The sequence below is a fragment of the Canis lupus genome, chromosome 19 (genome assembly GCF_003254725.2).
Source record: "Canis lupus dingo isolate Sandy chromosome 19, ASM325472v2, whole genome shotgun sequence".
In the NCBI taxonomy this organism is placed as follows: domain Eukaryota; kingdom Metazoa; phylum Chordata; class Mammalia; order Carnivora; family Canidae; genus Canis; species Canis lupus.
The window spans coordinates 53,799,413-53,817,530 of NC_064261.1; the positions used below are offsets into that span (position 1 = coordinate 53,799,413).

The window sequence follows — 18,118 nt, forward strand, 5'->3', positions numbered from 1 at the left end:
GAGACACACAGAGAGAGACACACATACACACAGGCAGGGGGAGAAGCAGGCCCCGATGCAGGACTCGATCCCAGGACCCCAGGATCACACCCTGAGCCAAAGGCAGACGCTCAACCACTGAGCCACCCAGGGATCCCTGAGCTGATTTTAAACAATTTTTTTTTCTTCATCATCAGGATTTTAAACTGAATTTAAGCTGCCAAATGTATAAATGCAGGAGAGAGGAAACCTAGCTTAAGCCCATGTAAAATGTCTTAGGGTTTGAGGTGATCCTAAGTTCCATGTCTCCCAGCGGCGACAGAGCTGCCCGTGTGCTCTGAGGCACTGAGTGCCGAAATGGGAGGTCGTATGTCCAGAAGAGGAAAGATGTCAACTGTATTCTACACTTGCAGGATCTTGTTTGGTTTGGAGGGTCATATTCTAGCAGGGAGGTCATGTGACGAATGGCCTGGAACTGGGGATTGTCTGGATCAGAAAGAGATGCTGGGACGAGAAGGCAGGGGAGGCACCACAGTAGCTACCCTCATCTCCAGAGTTGGCAGAGACTGGTTTTGCACTGCCTCAGAGGACTATATAAGTCTGCAGAGAGAACTCTATATCAGAAGCATCTTCTCATGGAATTTTCCAGAAATGGGCTGATTTAAACTCCTTGTGAATGAGAACACAAAGGTAGGATGACAACCTGTTGGGTGGGGACGCTTGCACTAGAAGAGAGGCTGACCTTTCCGCCTAACCATTCATGGTTCTGACATGGGGGTATACGGCCTGATGCTCACAGAAAGTAAGAAGGAATGGGCTTGCTAATACATACCCTGGAGGGGTCCTCTCTCTCTCTTTTTCTGTCTTACTGATAATACTGTAATTTTAGTCCTTGACTTAATTTTATACATTAAAAAATCTTAAATCATGACTTTAAACCACAATTTGAGAAAAATCACACATGGAAAATATATCTAGCACAGCAATACAGCATAAGGAGAAGACACGAATAGAAGATTATTCTATTGCTAATTTCCTAACTTTAAAAATTGCTAAAAGGAAAAGGTCTGATCCATCTTATGATTACCACTTAAATCATTAGAGTTCACATATCTTTCACTTCATAAGTGATAATTTGAATTAAAGTTTGATGTTTAGGATGAGGATTGAGAAATGCACGAGTTACTAGTCACATGGAGCAAGAAAAAAGATCCTCTATGAAGTTGTTATGTAGTCTTACATCACCTGGGACAGATTAGCTGAAATAAGAAATGGCATGCAAACTTCATAGAATTAGCATCTGTTCCTACCTCACTGTAGTTGATTTTGTTCATTCTTGCCAACATAATTTCTGGTGTGTCTGGCATGATGTGGACCTGGGTCTTGTCTTTGTCCCAGGCTTCTGTGTATAAACGCTATCAAAGAATATATAACATGTCATCAGAAAAAAATTCAGTTTTATAATTAATAAGAATTTCAGGGCCACCAAAATTTTATAAACAAATAACAAAAGGTTATACATTTTATCCACATTATGTATGGTAGACACATCTTCAAGTAATTAGTTCATAAAACACATTTAGTACCTTATGATAATCTGAAGTGTATGTTAACAAAAGGAAATTAAGGGGATCTTTTATATATAAAGATGATTTTCCATTAAAATATACTATTGTATCAAAACTATGAAATAATTACTAAAGCAAATATTAAATATAAGCGACACATATATATGGGTAGATAGATAGACGTCTTTTGTTGCTCAATGCTTGCTTTCTTTCTTTGATTATGCTTCTTTTTGATTTGGCTGTCCTACCATGGTTCTCTGAATTTTGAAGCCTCACCTTGTTCATCGTGATGGTGTTATTCTTGGCTAACACTTGTTCCAAAGAATCAGTCACACTGGTAAATTTGAATTTGTCTGGAGGCTGGCGATAGATTTTATCACTCAAAATTTCAGTTGCTCTTTTGCATTTTTCCACATCCAAAGAGCCAATAGGAACCCAGCCGATGCCTCTCAACCACTGCAGATCTGACTTGTACATATTCTGTTGAGACAATAGTCAATAAATATTTATCTCTGCATTAGGAAAACGTTTCATTTAAAAGATATGAAACAAAAAACACTCTTAAAAACACAGTTTGATGGACAGGCAGTATATGAGACAATATTCCTTTCTGGCCTGGAAAGTTAATTAATACTCCCAAGGAAAGAAGAAATGCCATTCCTACCTTGCAGGGGCTGATAAGCTTGGTGCCACCTATTGCTACCTTCTCCAAGAGGAATTAGTTCACTGATTTCCTACCTTTGCATGCCATCATGATCTTCACGTACTCACATCGCTCTGGAGGTCGTAGGCATGTCGAGCATGGGTGACATCGTTCTGGTCAGGCAGGCACGTCCACTGGTGCAGGTAGTTCTTATAGTCTATGTCACTGACTAAGGTCTGGCACTTCTTGGCCAGGACCAAGTCCAGCATGTCCACGGGGCTGCTGAACTTGGTCTTCCACTTCTCGAAGTCCTTCTTGTACTCCCTGTCACTCTGGACCTTGGCCACATGCATGGACCACATCATCTTGGGGTCATCATGTATCGCTCGGGCACCAATGTGATGGCCAAGCTGCTTACGATAGCCTTCTTTGTACTTGTACTAGAAGAAGAAAGATAATCAACTCTTTTAGTTTTTAGTAAAGAAACTACAAGGTCCCAATTTTTCTATTCATTAAAAATACACTAATTTTCTCCTGTATATAAATATGTGTACTTTGTAAACCACTTAAAAAACAAATATATATGTATACAAAAACTAAAGACATTATTCTATTATTCAGTGATAACCACCATATAACTGCTTTTTATAGTGTGTGTGACAAAATAAAATTAAAATAGGACCTGCTTTTTCTAAGTATTATATAAGCATTCTTCTGTGTCCTTAAATATTCTCTACAAATATGAATTTTTTTTTTACAAATATGAATTTTAATGGCAGGTCTTACATGTTATATTGGTATATGTTAATACTTTTAACGTTTCTGTGATTGTTGACCATTTATTTTAAATTATGATGGTTACTTCTCATATTTTGAAAATAAAAATATATTTTTGACTTCATGGACTAATAAAATAGAAGGATAAAAGTTCCTAGAAATGTAAGCAAAGCCATCACTTAAAAAAGATAAATATTGGCAACCAATCACCAGATGCAGAAACAAACATATAGTACATGTAGATGCTTGGACTATGAAAAACATTTCCTATTCATTCAGCCCTTGTAGGTTCCCTGGCTCATAAGGCACAGGTTAGTTTTGAAGGAATCCTACAATGGGTTCAATTGTATGTAAGAATATATCATGTGGAAAAGCCCAAAGGATGTCTGAACTATAGTCAAGTATCCAGTGCTTTCATTCAGCAAGAAATGGCCAATATTTAGAAATGCGTGTTATTATGGACTCAACCATAGCTCTGTGTTGAGAATTTTATTACCATTATTTTAAACTATTTACTTGGAAAAAAGACTGTGAGCAAGAACTTTAACCTCATGGCTTTCTTGCCATGCTATATAACCAGGAGACAGAAAGAAATCTTTGAGTCAAAGAACTTTTTAGGTGCACTTACTTCACTTGCAATGTCTCTGGAGGCCTTGGCTGCCCTGATGGGAATGGCATCCAGCCGCATATCATAGCCTTTCTTCTTGGCTTCTTCTAGGCCAAGTTTATATAGTTTCTGAAATAGACATAAATTATCCTAAGTTTCATTTATAAACTGCAGTGTAAGTAAAATATATCATGCACCACGAATATACTGCTTACCTCACTGTAATTTATTTTGTTTTGTTTAGCTAGTAAAACTTCAGGGGTATCTGGCATAATGTGGACAGTGGTTTTATCTTTATCCCAAGCTTCTGTATAAAGGCGCTAAAACAAACAAAGAAGTGATTAATACAGGCTAGTAATGAGTAATGAATAGACACATAAAAATAATCTGGTTCTTTTTTTTTAATAATCTGGTTTTTAATGAGAATATAGTCTGCTCTGTATTTCTGACACCTTCAGGTCTAGATGTCTCATATCAGTAAGAGCACAGCCCTTACTTAAGAAACCACTTTAAGGCCAGCCCTGGTGGTGCAGCGGTTTAGTGCCGCCTGCAGCCTAGGGCATGATCCTGGAGACCTGGGATCGAGTCCCATGTCAGGCTTCCTGCATGGAGCCTGCTTCTCCCTCTGTCTGTGTCTCTGTCTCTCTCTCTCTCTGAATAAATAAATAAATCTTAAAAAAAAAAACCACTTTAATACCAAGCAAAAGAATTATATAGATTTTTCTTTTTATAGAAATAGCTGTCCATGTTTACACACATATACACATACACATACATAAGTACCCCCTTCAAGTAAAGACAAGACTTACATGGTTCATGGTAATAGCATTGTTTTTTGCCAAAACCATTGGGATGGAGTCCATAAGGCTAGAAAACTTGAATTTATCTGGGTGCTGACGGTAAACGTGATCACTCAAAATCTGGGTAGCTCTCTTGTTCTTCTCATCCTCAAGGGAGCCACTAGGTAACCAGCCAATGCCTCTTAGCCACTGAAGGTCAGACTTGTACAAATTCTGAAATTATAGGTGACAAACCACTTAACATAAGCATAATGATATCCCCCTAAAGAAATAAAATTACTTATTATATATTTTACTATACTGTGTATTTTAAGGCTTGAGTTCTTGGGAAATTTACAAATTTTGGTATGTGTTGTGAATTGATGAATATTTAAATTAGAAGCATATGTTGGAAAACCTTTTATTTTAGAAAACAGCACATAGAGAATGGCCCAACTCTTCTAGATCAGCATATTAGGAGCTTTCATCAAAGCAATCAGGACTTTGCTCTTTCTCTGTGGGATAATGGTGCCTCCAGATATTCGGGGGACTGGATAGGGCATGGGCATTAATTTAGGGACATAGAATTCAGTAGTGTAAACTCAACTCTGGTTACTTTAGGGAAAATTTGCTTCTTAGGAAAGCAGACATGGTGTTTAGTTGGCCAAAGGAAAATCTTAGACTCACATCGCTCTGGAGGTCGTAGGCATGTCGAGCATGGGTGACATCGTTCTGGTCAGGCAGGCACGTCCACTGGTGCAGGTAGTTCTTATAGTCTATGTCACTGACTAAGGTCTGGCACTTCTTGGCCAGGACCAAGTCCAGCATGTCCACGGGGCTGCTGAACTTGGTCTTCCACTTCTCAAAGTCCTTCTTGTACTCCCTGTCACTCTGGATCTTGGCCACATGCATGGACCACATCATCTTGGGGTCATCCTCGATGTTTCGGGCTCCGATGTGGTGGCCAAGCTGCTTCCGAAAGCCTTCCTTGTACTTGTACTGAAGGAAAAAAATATGTCTTGTTCCTTTCAAGATTAACTCATGTTGCAATTGCAAAACACATTAACTCCCCATATTTCTCAAAGCCTAGAGAGCCACAAATTTAATTTTTTTGATAGGAAAGATTTAAAACTAACTCCAGGTACAAATTTCATACATAATACATTTCATACGAATTCTAGCTACAGCTACAAATACCTTGAGTTTATCCTCATCCCACATTACATCTTTGGGGTCATTTCACTCTGTTTTGATTTGTTATGCCTTGGAAAATTTTATTCAATTTAAGGTTAAATTGAAACTGCTTTAAAGTGACAAATTGCAATCAAATCAATATAAATAGCGGATAAAGTCTTACTTCACTGGCAATTTCTCGGGATGCTTTTGCCGCTTTGATTGGTATGGCATCAAGGGGAAGATCGTAACCTTTTTTCTTCAATTCTTCGTAACCCATTCGATAGATTTTCTGTTAAGAGATGAAGATCACTTTGTGAAAAACTGTTTTCCATAAACAACTGCAGCATAATGAATGCAATGTGCTAAATATTTTAAGAGTCCCTGAAAATAGTATCTGCTCTAGAATAGTCAGATGTAATTGGAAGTTATGCCCATTGATTGCTAATGATCCTATTTCAAACTTTAAAACTCTTCGATTACCCAAATCAACAAAATTAAATTTCAGCTCTTCCCAAATACTTATGAGAATGAGGCAGAAGTAAATTGATAGAGAAATGATAAAATATCATTTAGGTGCTGTTTTCCAATTAACTTTGAGTGTTTCATTAGAAGTTTTTGTTAGAAAAGAGCAATGCCTTTTATGGGGAAAAATTATGCCTAATGGGCTGTTTCTTCCACGTAGCTAACATGTTGTAAAATTGTCTATTTCATAACATAGGGCTGTCCATAATAGGATCCACATCTGTAGGTAAGAAACATAAATCCTTCAATAATTTTTTAAATCTAAGATTTTTTGGAGGAAATTTTAATTGTTGAATTTAAAAGCTTAAGTGAAATAATTTGTTTCTTCAGATTTGTTAATGAAATAATTGAAAATGCAATTTAATGTACTTTATCCAGAAATGAGACTGTTTAAAATGCCCATTGATCTTGGAATGTGTTTATATTTTATTCATTTGTGGCATTATTCTAATACATTATGTAACACTGAAGTCTATTAGAGTTTGAAATTTACCTTAAAAATATTTAATTTTTATATCTACAGATTTCAGGTGATTATGCTATGATGACAATAAAAATAAAAATAGGGGACGTCCGGGTGGTACAGCAGTTGAGCATCTGCCTTCGGCTCAGGGCGTGATCCCGGGTCCGGGGATCAAGTCCGGCATCAGGCTCCCCATGGGGAGCCTGCTTCTCCCTCTGCCTGTGTCTCTGCCTCTCTCTTTCATGGATAAATAAATAAAATCTTTTCTTTTTTAAATAAAATCTTTTTTAAAAAAGAATCTAAAAACAAAAATCTGCGTGGCTTTTTTTTTATGCTCCTTCATTTGAAATTTTATTGAATTCCATGCGTGCTGGGCACTCTACTAGCTAAGCACTGCAGGCCCAAGACAAACTGTCTGATCCTGAGAAGCTCCCATCCACATAGGGGAGAGCAATATAAACCATGATGGTGTGTGTGGATAAAGGACTACAAGGAACGACAGCAGACTCCCAACTCTACCTGAGGCAGGGAATGACAATTATTTTGATACTCAAGCTAAAAATGACTAAATAAGGAATCTAAGTCACATGTAGTTTATTAATTAAAATCATTCAGACCTGCAAAATTTACTTCCAAATAAATTCACTGCCTTAGAAGCAATTAAAAGCTTTCTGAAATACATGCTGATTTTAGATACTTACATCACTTGTATTAATTAAATTTGCTTTAGCCAGAATAATGTCAGGTGTATCAGGCATGATGTGGATTTGAGTCTTGTCCTTGTCCCAAGCTTCTCTATAAAGTCTCTAAAATGAGAAATAAGAGCTTTTCAGTGTTTTGCTAGATTAGTGAATGACATCATTAACTTCAAACAGGATTACTGAATTCAACTGAAGTGATGAATTCATCTTAACTTATGAATTCTTCTTAACATAAGCAGTTAATATAAGCAAAAAGTAGGTAGTATATTTTTTTACTTGTCTGGGATATAACTGCCTTTCAAAATATAACGTATGGAATACATTTTTAAGGTTACAAAAACCCTGCCCATTAGAAGTCAATCCAGGTAATCAGAGTCTTTTCATGATCATCAAATAGAGAAGTTCTCCATCTGAATTTAAAAGTTCCCCTTAGTGTTTAACCAGGAGATGGCCCTTCCCTTCTCAAAAAATGACATATTTGAGGTGTATCTAGAAATTAGGGAGTCGCATTCCCTATGCATTTATAGATATATTTTATAATAACCTGGGTGGATTACAAATCCCAAGAGAATTTTGTACGGAATTTATCAAAATCTCTTATATGTCCCAGAGCCATCCTGTCTTTCTTCAACAGAAGACAAGACGACCCAAACAAAAATCTCATTGGTTTACTAAAACGAGGGGGTGAAAGTCTGATGAAAAACAATGGTCAGAGAATATTATCAATTACAAAAGATAAAATAGTAATTTGACAATGGAGGAACCTCACAATGCCATTTTAACCAAGTAAATAAATACTTAAAATGATCAATAATGGAATGAACTGAAATCATATACCACTTGATATGACATATGGAGGAGGATACAACACATGATGTCCTGCTACAAGTAAAAAACCTGACCCTAATCATAAGGAAACAATAGACAGACCCAAACTGAGGGAGATTCTGCAAAATACCTGGCCTGTGCTCTTCCCAAATGTCAAGGACTTGGAAGACAAAGGAATAGTGAAGAGCCAGCCCACATTAAAGGAGACTACAGATATGAAAACCAAATGCAGTGTGTGATCTTGGATTGGATTCTCGACCAGAAAATAGTTTTTATTTTGTGTAAAGGGCATTAGTGTAAAACTGAATAAATTCTACAGCAGTGTTTCAACGTTAATTTCCTGATTTTGATCACTGCACTGTGGTTTCATAAGGGAATGTTCTTGTTTTCAAGAGATGTACATGGAAATATTTTGGGAGAGGCAATCATGCAGCAACTTACATATATATGAAACAAAAAAACAGAAGGAAAAAAGCAAATGTGACTAATGCGAACAATTGGGGAACTGGGATGAAGATATACACATACATAATTATATTTATATATTTGTTGTGTGTATACATATGTATAAATTATTTGTACTATTTTGGCAACTTCTGTATGCCTGAAATTATTTAAATATAAAAAATTTTTAGAAGTCTCACTGGTTCCTTGGACTTGTCAATTCCTCCTTGAGGCATGCAGCGTGGTGTACAGGGGTTGGTGCTTTTCTCCCTCCTGAACATACTTACTAGAGTTCACATAACCCAGAGAAGCTAAGACCTTCAGGACCAAAACAAAGCAAGGCTTGTGATTTCCACATACATTCATCCTGGTTCTGTACTAACCTTTCTTATGAAGATCAGATATTCTCAACCTCAGCACTACTGGTGTTATATACTGGAGGATTCTTGGTTGTAGGGGCGCTGTCCTGTATGTTTTTGGAAAGTTTAGCAGCACCCCTGACTTCTATCCACTAGATGCCAGTAGCATGCCACCCTCAAGTTGTGACAACTGCAAAGGTCTCTAAGTGTTGCCAAATGTCCCCTGTGGGACAAAATTGTCCCTGGTTGAGAACCACTAAGTTGGACCATTACTTCCATGGCATGTGTCATTTTTACCACAACCCTGTGCCCCTCCATCCCTGAAAAACAGAAAATACTAATATTTGTTTATACTGAGATCGATGTATTGGTTTATTATTTAAAGGAAAGACAGCAGGCTCAAGGATCCAAGTGGCCCTCTTCCGAGGCCTAAGGGGATCTGTATCTCAGCATTCCCATAACCAGAACATACTATTGAAAAGGTTTGTCAGGAGGCATTTTTAACATTGATAAATTTCATGATTAAGGGTTTTTCTCTTGCCTACATTACTAGTTCAGAGCTCTGTAAATAGCTCTGTTTCATAGAAAAGAAACTTGGATTCCAAAGGGGGAGATATTTTGCATAAATCTGCTGCTTTATTAGCCAGCCTGTTGGATTCAAATCACCATGGTAAAAACAAACAAAAGAAATGAAAACTTGAATATTTATAATAAAACTGATGGGTCAGCATTTATTATAAATTTTGGATATAAAAATTGTGAGAAGTCTGTGTGGGGTTGATTGGGAAGAGAGGCGCTACAATTTATCAAATGCTTACTCTAAGCTGGTTATGAGCTTTATAATAAAACTAATATATATGACATGTGTAAAATATATAGCATAAGTATTCAGATCTTTCTAAGACCCAAACAATTATTATATCAATTCAAACTTTCTTATCAGTTCCAGAATCTCAGTGCACATAATCAACTTTCTATAGTTTTCAGGGTTATGGTTCTCACTGAACAATGATGAGTAATCTTTCTCTTTGCATAGAATTACTCTACACTGCTATCTTTCGTTTATTTCATTCAATAAATATTTAGAGTTACATGGCAAGACACTGCTATCTGTGCTGGAGAGAAAAATAAGTTGAAGATGGGATACACACACACACACACACACGCGCACAAACACGTACGTGTATGTATAGTATTATTACTTGTCTTGATTTGGCTAAGCTAAATACATTGTATTCAACTGGCAGAAAATACACTCTATATCACATTTCCACTTCGCCTGTGCAAAATACTCAAAATATTGCCCTCTCATACAACTTTATCCCAACACAAAATTTGGGTCTTTAATGCATTCAAATTTCAAAAGAAAAAAAAACATGTTTAAAAATTTTCTCATTTACAGGATGGATGGGTGGGTGGATAAATAGGTAGAAAATAAGTAAGTAAGAAAGCTTTAGGTGACAGAAATTGATATTAACCCATTCTACATGATCCAGGATAGGGTAGTTGATAATTCAAATGAAGCAACCAATATTACACATTATACTGCATTGTGCTATGCTGTATGATACAATGCTACGCTATTCTACTAATTAATTAAGCAAATGATATGGAGCACCTACTGGGTATTAGGCACTATAATTTTTCTATTTATTTATAAAGAGTTACTCACATCACTCCTATTTTTGGCATTTGTCTTTGCCAGAACTATGTCCATGGCATCAGGAATGCTGGTGAACTTGTATCTGTCTGGAGGCTGACGGTATTTCTTCTCACTGATGATTTCTGAGGCCCGCTTGTTCTTTTCTGCTTCCAAAGAACCCAGGGGACTCCATCCTATGCCTCTCAGCCACTCAAGGTCAGACTTATACAAATTCTGTGAAAATACAAAGCACTCCATCAAAACCCCATCCTCATTTCAACCCTTGCCTCACGTGATTCTACATAGTACAAACAGATGCCTTTTAGATATTCAATAATAATTCCTCTTTGTGACTAAATGGTTACTCAAATGGTAATATATAAGCTATTCAATGAAATAGAAACTGACCTCACTCTGCAGTTGATAAACTTTTTTAGCTTGAATAACATCATTCTGGTCAGGCAGGCATGTCCATTGATGCAGGTAGTTCTTATAGTCCACATCACTGACTAAGGCCTGACATTTCTTGGCCAGCACCACTCCTAACATGTCCACTGGGCTGCTGAACTTAGTCTTCCACTTCTCAAAGTCCTTCTTGTATTCTCTTTCACTCTGCATTTTGGCTACATTCATGGACAGCACAAGCTTTGGGTCATCTTGCAGATTCCGGAATCCAATATGGTGGCCAAGTTGTTTGCGGTAGCCTTGTTTGTATTTAAACTGCAGTCGAAGGAATCAGTTCTTTTATTAACATAAACAGAGATCAAGTGAAGCTCAACAACAATTAAAAGCTCAACTTGCATTGTTTGCATGTTTGTTTCCCAAAACCAAGATAAGAAAAGGGATGTCCATATTAACTTAGTAGGAAATGTAAGAACTTACATAGAGGCTTCCAAAAAAATGTAGTTGATTATCGAGAGGTTATGAGAAAAAATTCTAATTAGAGATAAAAATATATGCCACAATGTACTACACATTCGGTATGCTGACCTTAGGGTAACATTTGGTACAGCTCTTGTGATAGCCTTATGAGAGTGATCAGAAAGTATGGGCTAAATGGCAAAAAAATAAGATTCAGCACTTGATGAGCAAGTCTCATTGTATAGATTAATTTATTAAAGGAGTAGTTTTGCGGTTTGCCATACAGTTATGTCCTATAAACTTGACCTGTTCAGGATCCATTTCTGCATGTACACATAGCTATAAATAGCTAAATATGTTAGAGTAGAAAGAGAAGCAAGATCTGAACATATTGCCAAGATGAGTCAAAATGAACTATATAAATTTAAGAAAAGTAAAATCCTGTATTTAGATTCAATTAGGAAAACACTGTATTAGTACTGGAGAACAGTCATAATAGTAACAATAATAATGATAGTAATAATAGCATTTACGTGCTGCCAGATGCCCAGTGTACATTATTCTTCATGGATTTATGTTCTAATCTCTCTTGACCACCCAGCTTCACAGTTACATATATTAAAAATACTCAGGAGTTTAGGTTGACTAGAAAGAAGCTCAATATGGGCAATATGACAAAATTGCTTATAAAAGTAGTGTTATAGATTCTTCAGGGGCACAGACAAAAGTCAGAAGCTCATTTACTCTGGCCTGACCTTTTGTGACAGGAAAACACTAAGTTTTGGGGTAGTACTTTGAGAGCTGCACTGAAAAAAATCACAAGTAGGGTGAAGGTTTTTTTTTTTTAAATAGTGAATATTCAAAATATTAAAGGGCTTATAGAACTAAAACCAAAGGAGAGTACGTTAAAAAAATTGTAATGTGTAGAGATATCAAGTGGAAGAGGAAATAAACTACTTTGTGATGTTCCAGAACACAGACCTAGAGTTGATCGACAACATATTCAAGTTCAAAATAGGGAACTATATAATGACAATGAGAGATGATCCAACAAGGAAATGACCTGCTCTGAAGGGCACAAAAATTCTTATACGTGTCAGTGTTCATAGACAGATGATTACTTGTTGGAGATGGAGAGAAGGCAGGACACTGAATGGGAGACCATATTAAATAGACTTTATGTTGTTGTCTAACTAAATTCTATGATTCTAATTTATTAAATTAAGTAATCATAAAAATCATAAAAATATCTCTAATTTCTTTAATTTTATAGAATATAAAAACCACTTGAGGGGCACCTGGGTGATTCAGTCAGTTAAGCATCCAGGTCTTGATTTCAGCTCATGTCATGATCAAACCCCACGCTCAGCAGGGAGTCTGCTTGAGATTCTCTCTCTTCCTCTCTCTGCTCCTTCCCCCACTTGCCCTCTCTAAAATAAATAAATCTAAAAAAAAAAAAACATTTGAAACTGAGAGGAGATACAATCTCCACAATGGTGGGAAAGTTCATGTAAAGTTAATTTTAAGGGAAGATTTCAGAAGGTTCTAACTAATGGTTTCACACAAAAAGAAATTAGGTGCCATCGAATGTATAGTTAGGAGGTCATTGATGCTATTTCTTCAATTTCTTAAATCTTTTTTTTTAAATTTTTAAAAATTTTTATTTATTTATGATAGTCACACAGAGAGAGAGAGAGAGAGAGAGAGAGAGAGAGAGAGAGGCAGAGACATAGGCAGAGGGAGAAGCAGGCTCCATGCACGGAGAGCACGATGTGGGATTCGATCCCGGGTCTCCAGGATCGCGCCCTGGGCCAAAGACAGGCGCTAAACCGCTGTGCCACCCAGGGATCCCTATTTCTTCAATTTCTAAATAATCTTCACCTTATGGAGACTACATAACATTAAATGCTCCCCCAGGAACATTCAAGCATCATTATTGCTGTAATTCTTCAGCATGTTGATTCATTTTAATAAGGAATGAACTTATTATTTAACAAATAATACTCTGAAAGCCAGTGAGTAATAATAAATCATCTAATTTTCCAACATTTCTAGAGTGCCACAAATTAATTGATTTAAAGGAAATCTTCCCTTATATTCTTAGAATTCATTACCAGATTCTGCCTTTAGACACTCTTTTTCTCCATCCCAAGTCCGCATCTCATTTTAAAGAATTTAAGAGACAGTGTTTCCCTCTGAAATGCCAAAGTCCTCTGAATTTTTTGAGGTTGATTCTTAGAATTAACAAAATGACATGTTTATCTAAATGCAGACTATCAAACATTTATAAAAATTATTCACCAAATTGACCATCCTTTCCAATCATAACTAGAAGTTCCACTGGAGAACAAATATCCCTGTTTTATGAACTTTGGGACCAGATAACAAAACAGCAAGTTAAGCTCTCTGGATCTTAAACCAAAATTCCTGAATTTTTTTATGCCCCAAGTTAATTTATTATAATTATGTAGATGCAAGAATGGGTTAAATAAAAAGAACTGGCAGCTAATTTTTAAATATGTGCATATAAAAATTTATCAACATCAGGTGTTGAGGTTGATTTATTATCTGGCACTTTGAATTTGTCTAAAATAGACAAGTAGAAAACAGGAAATTATTTTCAGGCAAGCAAGGGAAAACTGAAATCTCTGGTTTCTTTGTCTGGTCTAGAAACATAGCATCTTGGGCAGCCCCGGTGGCGCAGTGGTTTAGCGCCACCTGCAGCCCGGGGTGTGATCCTGGAGACCCGGGATCGAGTCCCACATCGGGCTCCCTGCATGGAGCCTGCTTCTCCCTCTGCCTGTGTCTCTGCCTCTCTCTTTGCTCTCTCTGAATGAATAAATAAATCAATCTTAAAAAAAAAGAAACATAGCATCTTAGTGTAATGGGTCTTATAGGTCCTCTGACTCAACTTCTATTCAAGGAGCCCTTATTTCGATAATGGATCGGTAAGAAAGAAAAGTAAATTTTCGGTGAACGACGAGCATGGGTAGAAGATGAAGGGCATGGCATTACATTTTGAAAGGCAAGGCCAACCTGTAAAAATAATTACCAGCATTAAGATACCTGATTCAGGTAAAAAATATATCAAAATAAGCCAAACAAGTACTTACATCACTAACAATGTCTCTTGAAGCTTTGGCTGCCTGCACAGAAATTGCATCAAGTGGAAGATCATAGCCTTTCTTCAGAGCTTCTTCCCATCCAAGTTTATAGAGTTTCTGGAAATTAAATTTATAATTTAGTATATATTCAGTATATATTAAAACCCCAACAGATTACAAAATGAACAAATGTCTACCCAGAGAGTAGACGTCAGATTCTATCACCTACCTTATCTTTAAAGATATGTATAAAAACAAATCAAGCTGTTTTATGGAGCAGTGACTTAGCATTATAGGATCTTGCTTCAATTTTCTGGCTCTGAGAATAGTCTCAGCTGTGAGATACACAGTGCAATTTTAGAGTAGCTTTTCTGATCAGACACAATTTGGGCATATCAAGTATATCAGATACTTTCCCCCTGCCATCAAGTATAGTCCACGCTCATTATTTTACTCACAGGTGTTAAAATAATTGGCAACAACAAAAAAAAAGTCAGGTAACAAAATTTTGATTATCTAAGTGATAACAGATACTGAAATGCCTTTTATGAGGTACAACAGATGAATTAAACTTTATGAATGAAATGCACTGAATGGATGCATGTGTGTTAAAACTGAATAACAATAAAAACAGTTGGAAATCACCCAGAACTTCCTATGTGCCAGGTCCTGTGTTAAGAGCCTTACATGGAAATTTCTCATTTGGTCCTCATAATAATTCAACCTCATAAGCATTACTATGGGCCTAATTTTAGGGATGAGGAAACTAAGGCTTAGACCTGATACGATGTAACTTACAAATGGCAAAGCCAAAACCCATATCAAGTCTGTCTGGTGCAATTTTTTCTTTCAACAATTATCTGTTGATTTCCTACTCTGTGCCAAGTACAAGCAGTACTGAGATAAACCAAACAGGCACGCACGGTGCCTGCCTCCACGGAGCAGAAGAGTCACAGCTAAAGCCCTTGCTTTTAACCACCATATTCTGCAGCATCTCCAGCTAGTCAGTGTGAGTCACTGATTTCTATTGCTTCAGCATGTACATCAGTTATTTATCATTACATCATTTAAGAAGGTTAATTAGCTTCAAGCCAAATTTTTATATAGCTTTACCTGACTATACTGAGCTTGATTCTGCTTGGCTTGTAAAATATCTGGTGTGTCTGGCATCACGTGAATCTTGGTTTTATCTTTGTTCCAGTCAATCGTATACAAGTGCTAGGAAGTTAGGAGAAAAAAAAGACATTTGAAATTTGAATAGCTTTTTAGAAACACGAAAGAAAAAAAATGTAACTGAGCATTTGAATGCACTAAATTTGAATTAGATTAAGTTTAGGAACTAAAGTGGCATATGACTCAGAAAAGACACTAAAAACAAACTCAGATATAAAAAAAATAGTATTTTGGTTATTTTCTATCTTTTAGAATTAATTAAAAGTAGTTAATATAATAATAATTTAAAAACACAGAAGATTCCTAACTCAATTAGAAGGTCAGGGGAAGGGACACCTGGGTGGCTCAGTGGTTGAGCGTCTGCCTTTGACTCAGGTCGTGATCCCAGGGTCCTGGGATCAAGTCCTGCATCGGGCTCCTGCAGGGAGCCTGCTTCTCCCTCTCCCTGTGTCTCTGCCTCTCTCTCTGGGTCTCTCATGAATAAATAAAATCTTTATAAGGAAAGGAAGAAGGAAGAAAGAAAGAAAAGAAAGGGAAAAAAAGGAAAGAAGGAAAGATTGTTCAGAGGAAATAAAAAGAAGTAGACAGAAGAAAATGATGTAGAGACACGCTCTGGGACTGTCACTGCCCGGAAGTGGTGGGCCCAAATCAAATTTCCCAAACACAAACCAGAGGGAAGCCGCTAGCTTCCCTTGCTAGCTCTGCCTTGCTGGGAGCCGTGTGGAAGGACAGCGTACAGCTATATAAGAGGGATGGCTATCTACCTTGTTCATGGTTTGTGCATTCTGTTTGGCAAGAACCATGTCCATGGAGTCATTCAGCTTCTTAAACTGGAAGTTGCTAGGATGCTGCCGGTATTTCTGATCACTGGCATATTCAGTTGCTTTCTTGGCCTTCTCCACTTCTAGGGAACCAGCTGGACTCCAGCCAAGCCCTTTGTACCACTCATTGTAGTCCTGCTTGTATTCATTCTATAAAAAGAAGAGAAAAATTCTATTTTATCTTAACAATTACTTTACCTTTATCATTTCAGACACATAAGAATAGCATAGAAGACTGATCTCCATTCCCATGCTAGGAATCCAACCACCACCCAGGAAGAAGAGAGACTTACATCGCTCTGTATGTGATTCATATTCCTGCTCAGCTCAATACTCATGGCATCTGGAAGGAGGATGTACTTGTGAATCAAATGCTTGTAGTTGGTGTTGGTGATGTTGGCTTGGGCATCCTTGGCAGCCGTGACACTGAGCATATCAGCAGGGGTGTGGTAGCTGGTCTTTGTCTTCTCATAGCTTTTCTTGTACTCCCGATCAGACTGCATCTTAGCCACTTGCATGGAATGGACTAATTTGGGATCATCCTCAAGGCTGCGGAAACCAACCATCTTCCCCCTCTCCTTTTCATAATTGTATTTGTATTTATACTGTGAAAAAATTAGTTTATTAGAGCAATTCCCTTGACTAGAAACATTCCAGTATCAGTATTCTGTATTTCATAAAATCAATACTTGTGTAGAATTCTAAGTTTACAAAACATGTTTTTCACACCTGTTTGTGTAACTTGATACTCACAACTATATGTTGTGAGGTAGATAGCAAAGTTATTACTGCCCCCATTTTGCAGAGGAGTAAGCTGAGACCCAGAGAAGTGAGTGATGTGCTATGGTCACTAAGGATTAGAACCCAGAACTTACGATGATACCCTACACTGACTTCCATACAAACTCTGTTGTGTTAGAGATTTTTAGTAGGTGACAACAATACAACAAATAAGAGAAAAAAGCAGAATGTTCTAAGCAGTCTCCTGCTGCCCTAAGGAATCATCCAGCCAGTCTTTTGCTGCAGAGAATAGCTTATGACATACACAGTATCACTGGAGAGTAGTTTTATATTTGTGGAGCCCCTTTTTCCTTTAAGATTTTTTATATTGGTATAATGGGGAAAAAAATTTTACTACCTATCACTCAACTTCTTTCTACAGAGGGAAGATCTTGATACATGGAAGCCTTCTTATTCGGCCTATCTCTCTTGAGTTTAAGTGTGCAATTTCAGGAGTAGGAGCTTAGGGAGTCCAATTACTCCAGGACAGAGGAAAAAGTAGTTTTAGATTTTCAGGACAATGCAGTAGTGGCAGAGGGATGGACAGGTAGGAAAGATGAAGAACAGGCATAGAATACGAGAGAGAACGTGTCACTGGGGGATGGGATGGGGAGGTGGGATGTGGCTAAGGAAAGAGTCCTCTGAAATGTGTTCCTCCCTTACCCCCAAATCACTCAGTGGTCACTATGAGAAGATTTCTTGCAGAAACAACCACATGAAAGAAATGAGTTTCATACAGGTGGTATGTTATGGCAGTGCCATGCTTGCACACCAGCTCTCTGGAGGGGAAAAGCCCTGGTGTCAAGCCACCAAGAATTTAATATCTGGCTTGCCAAAATTTCTGATTATTTAATAAGCAGCTAGCATACGTTCAAAAGATCAGCATCCCCA

General features: G+C 37.3%; 1 protein-coding gene across 1 annotated transcript in view; it reads right to left on the reverse strand.

Annotated features, from left to right (window-relative positions):
- NEB (nebulin) overlaps positions 1-18,118 on the reverse strand; it is a 200,923-nt gene that overhangs the window by 118,653 nt on the left and 64,152 nt on the right. Inside the window, 15 exon segments of the mRNA XM_049097113.1 lie at positions 1,290-1,394; positions 1,824-2,027; positions 2,319-2,630; positions 3,596-3,703; positions 3,790-3,894; positions 4,384-4,587; positions 5,041-5,352; positions 5,711-5,818; positions 7,216-7,320; positions 10,519-10,722; positions 10,897-11,208; positions 14,463-14,570; positions 15,567-15,671; positions 16,391-16,597; positions 16,741-17,052. Coding sequence (XP_048953070.1) covers positions 1,290-1,394; positions 1,824-2,027; positions 2,319-2,630; positions 3,596-3,703; positions 3,790-3,894; positions 4,384-4,587; positions 5,041-5,352; positions 5,711-5,818; positions 7,216-7,320; positions 10,519-10,722; positions 10,897-11,208; positions 14,463-14,570; positions 15,567-15,671; positions 16,391-16,597; positions 16,741-17,052 — 2,811 coding nt within the window.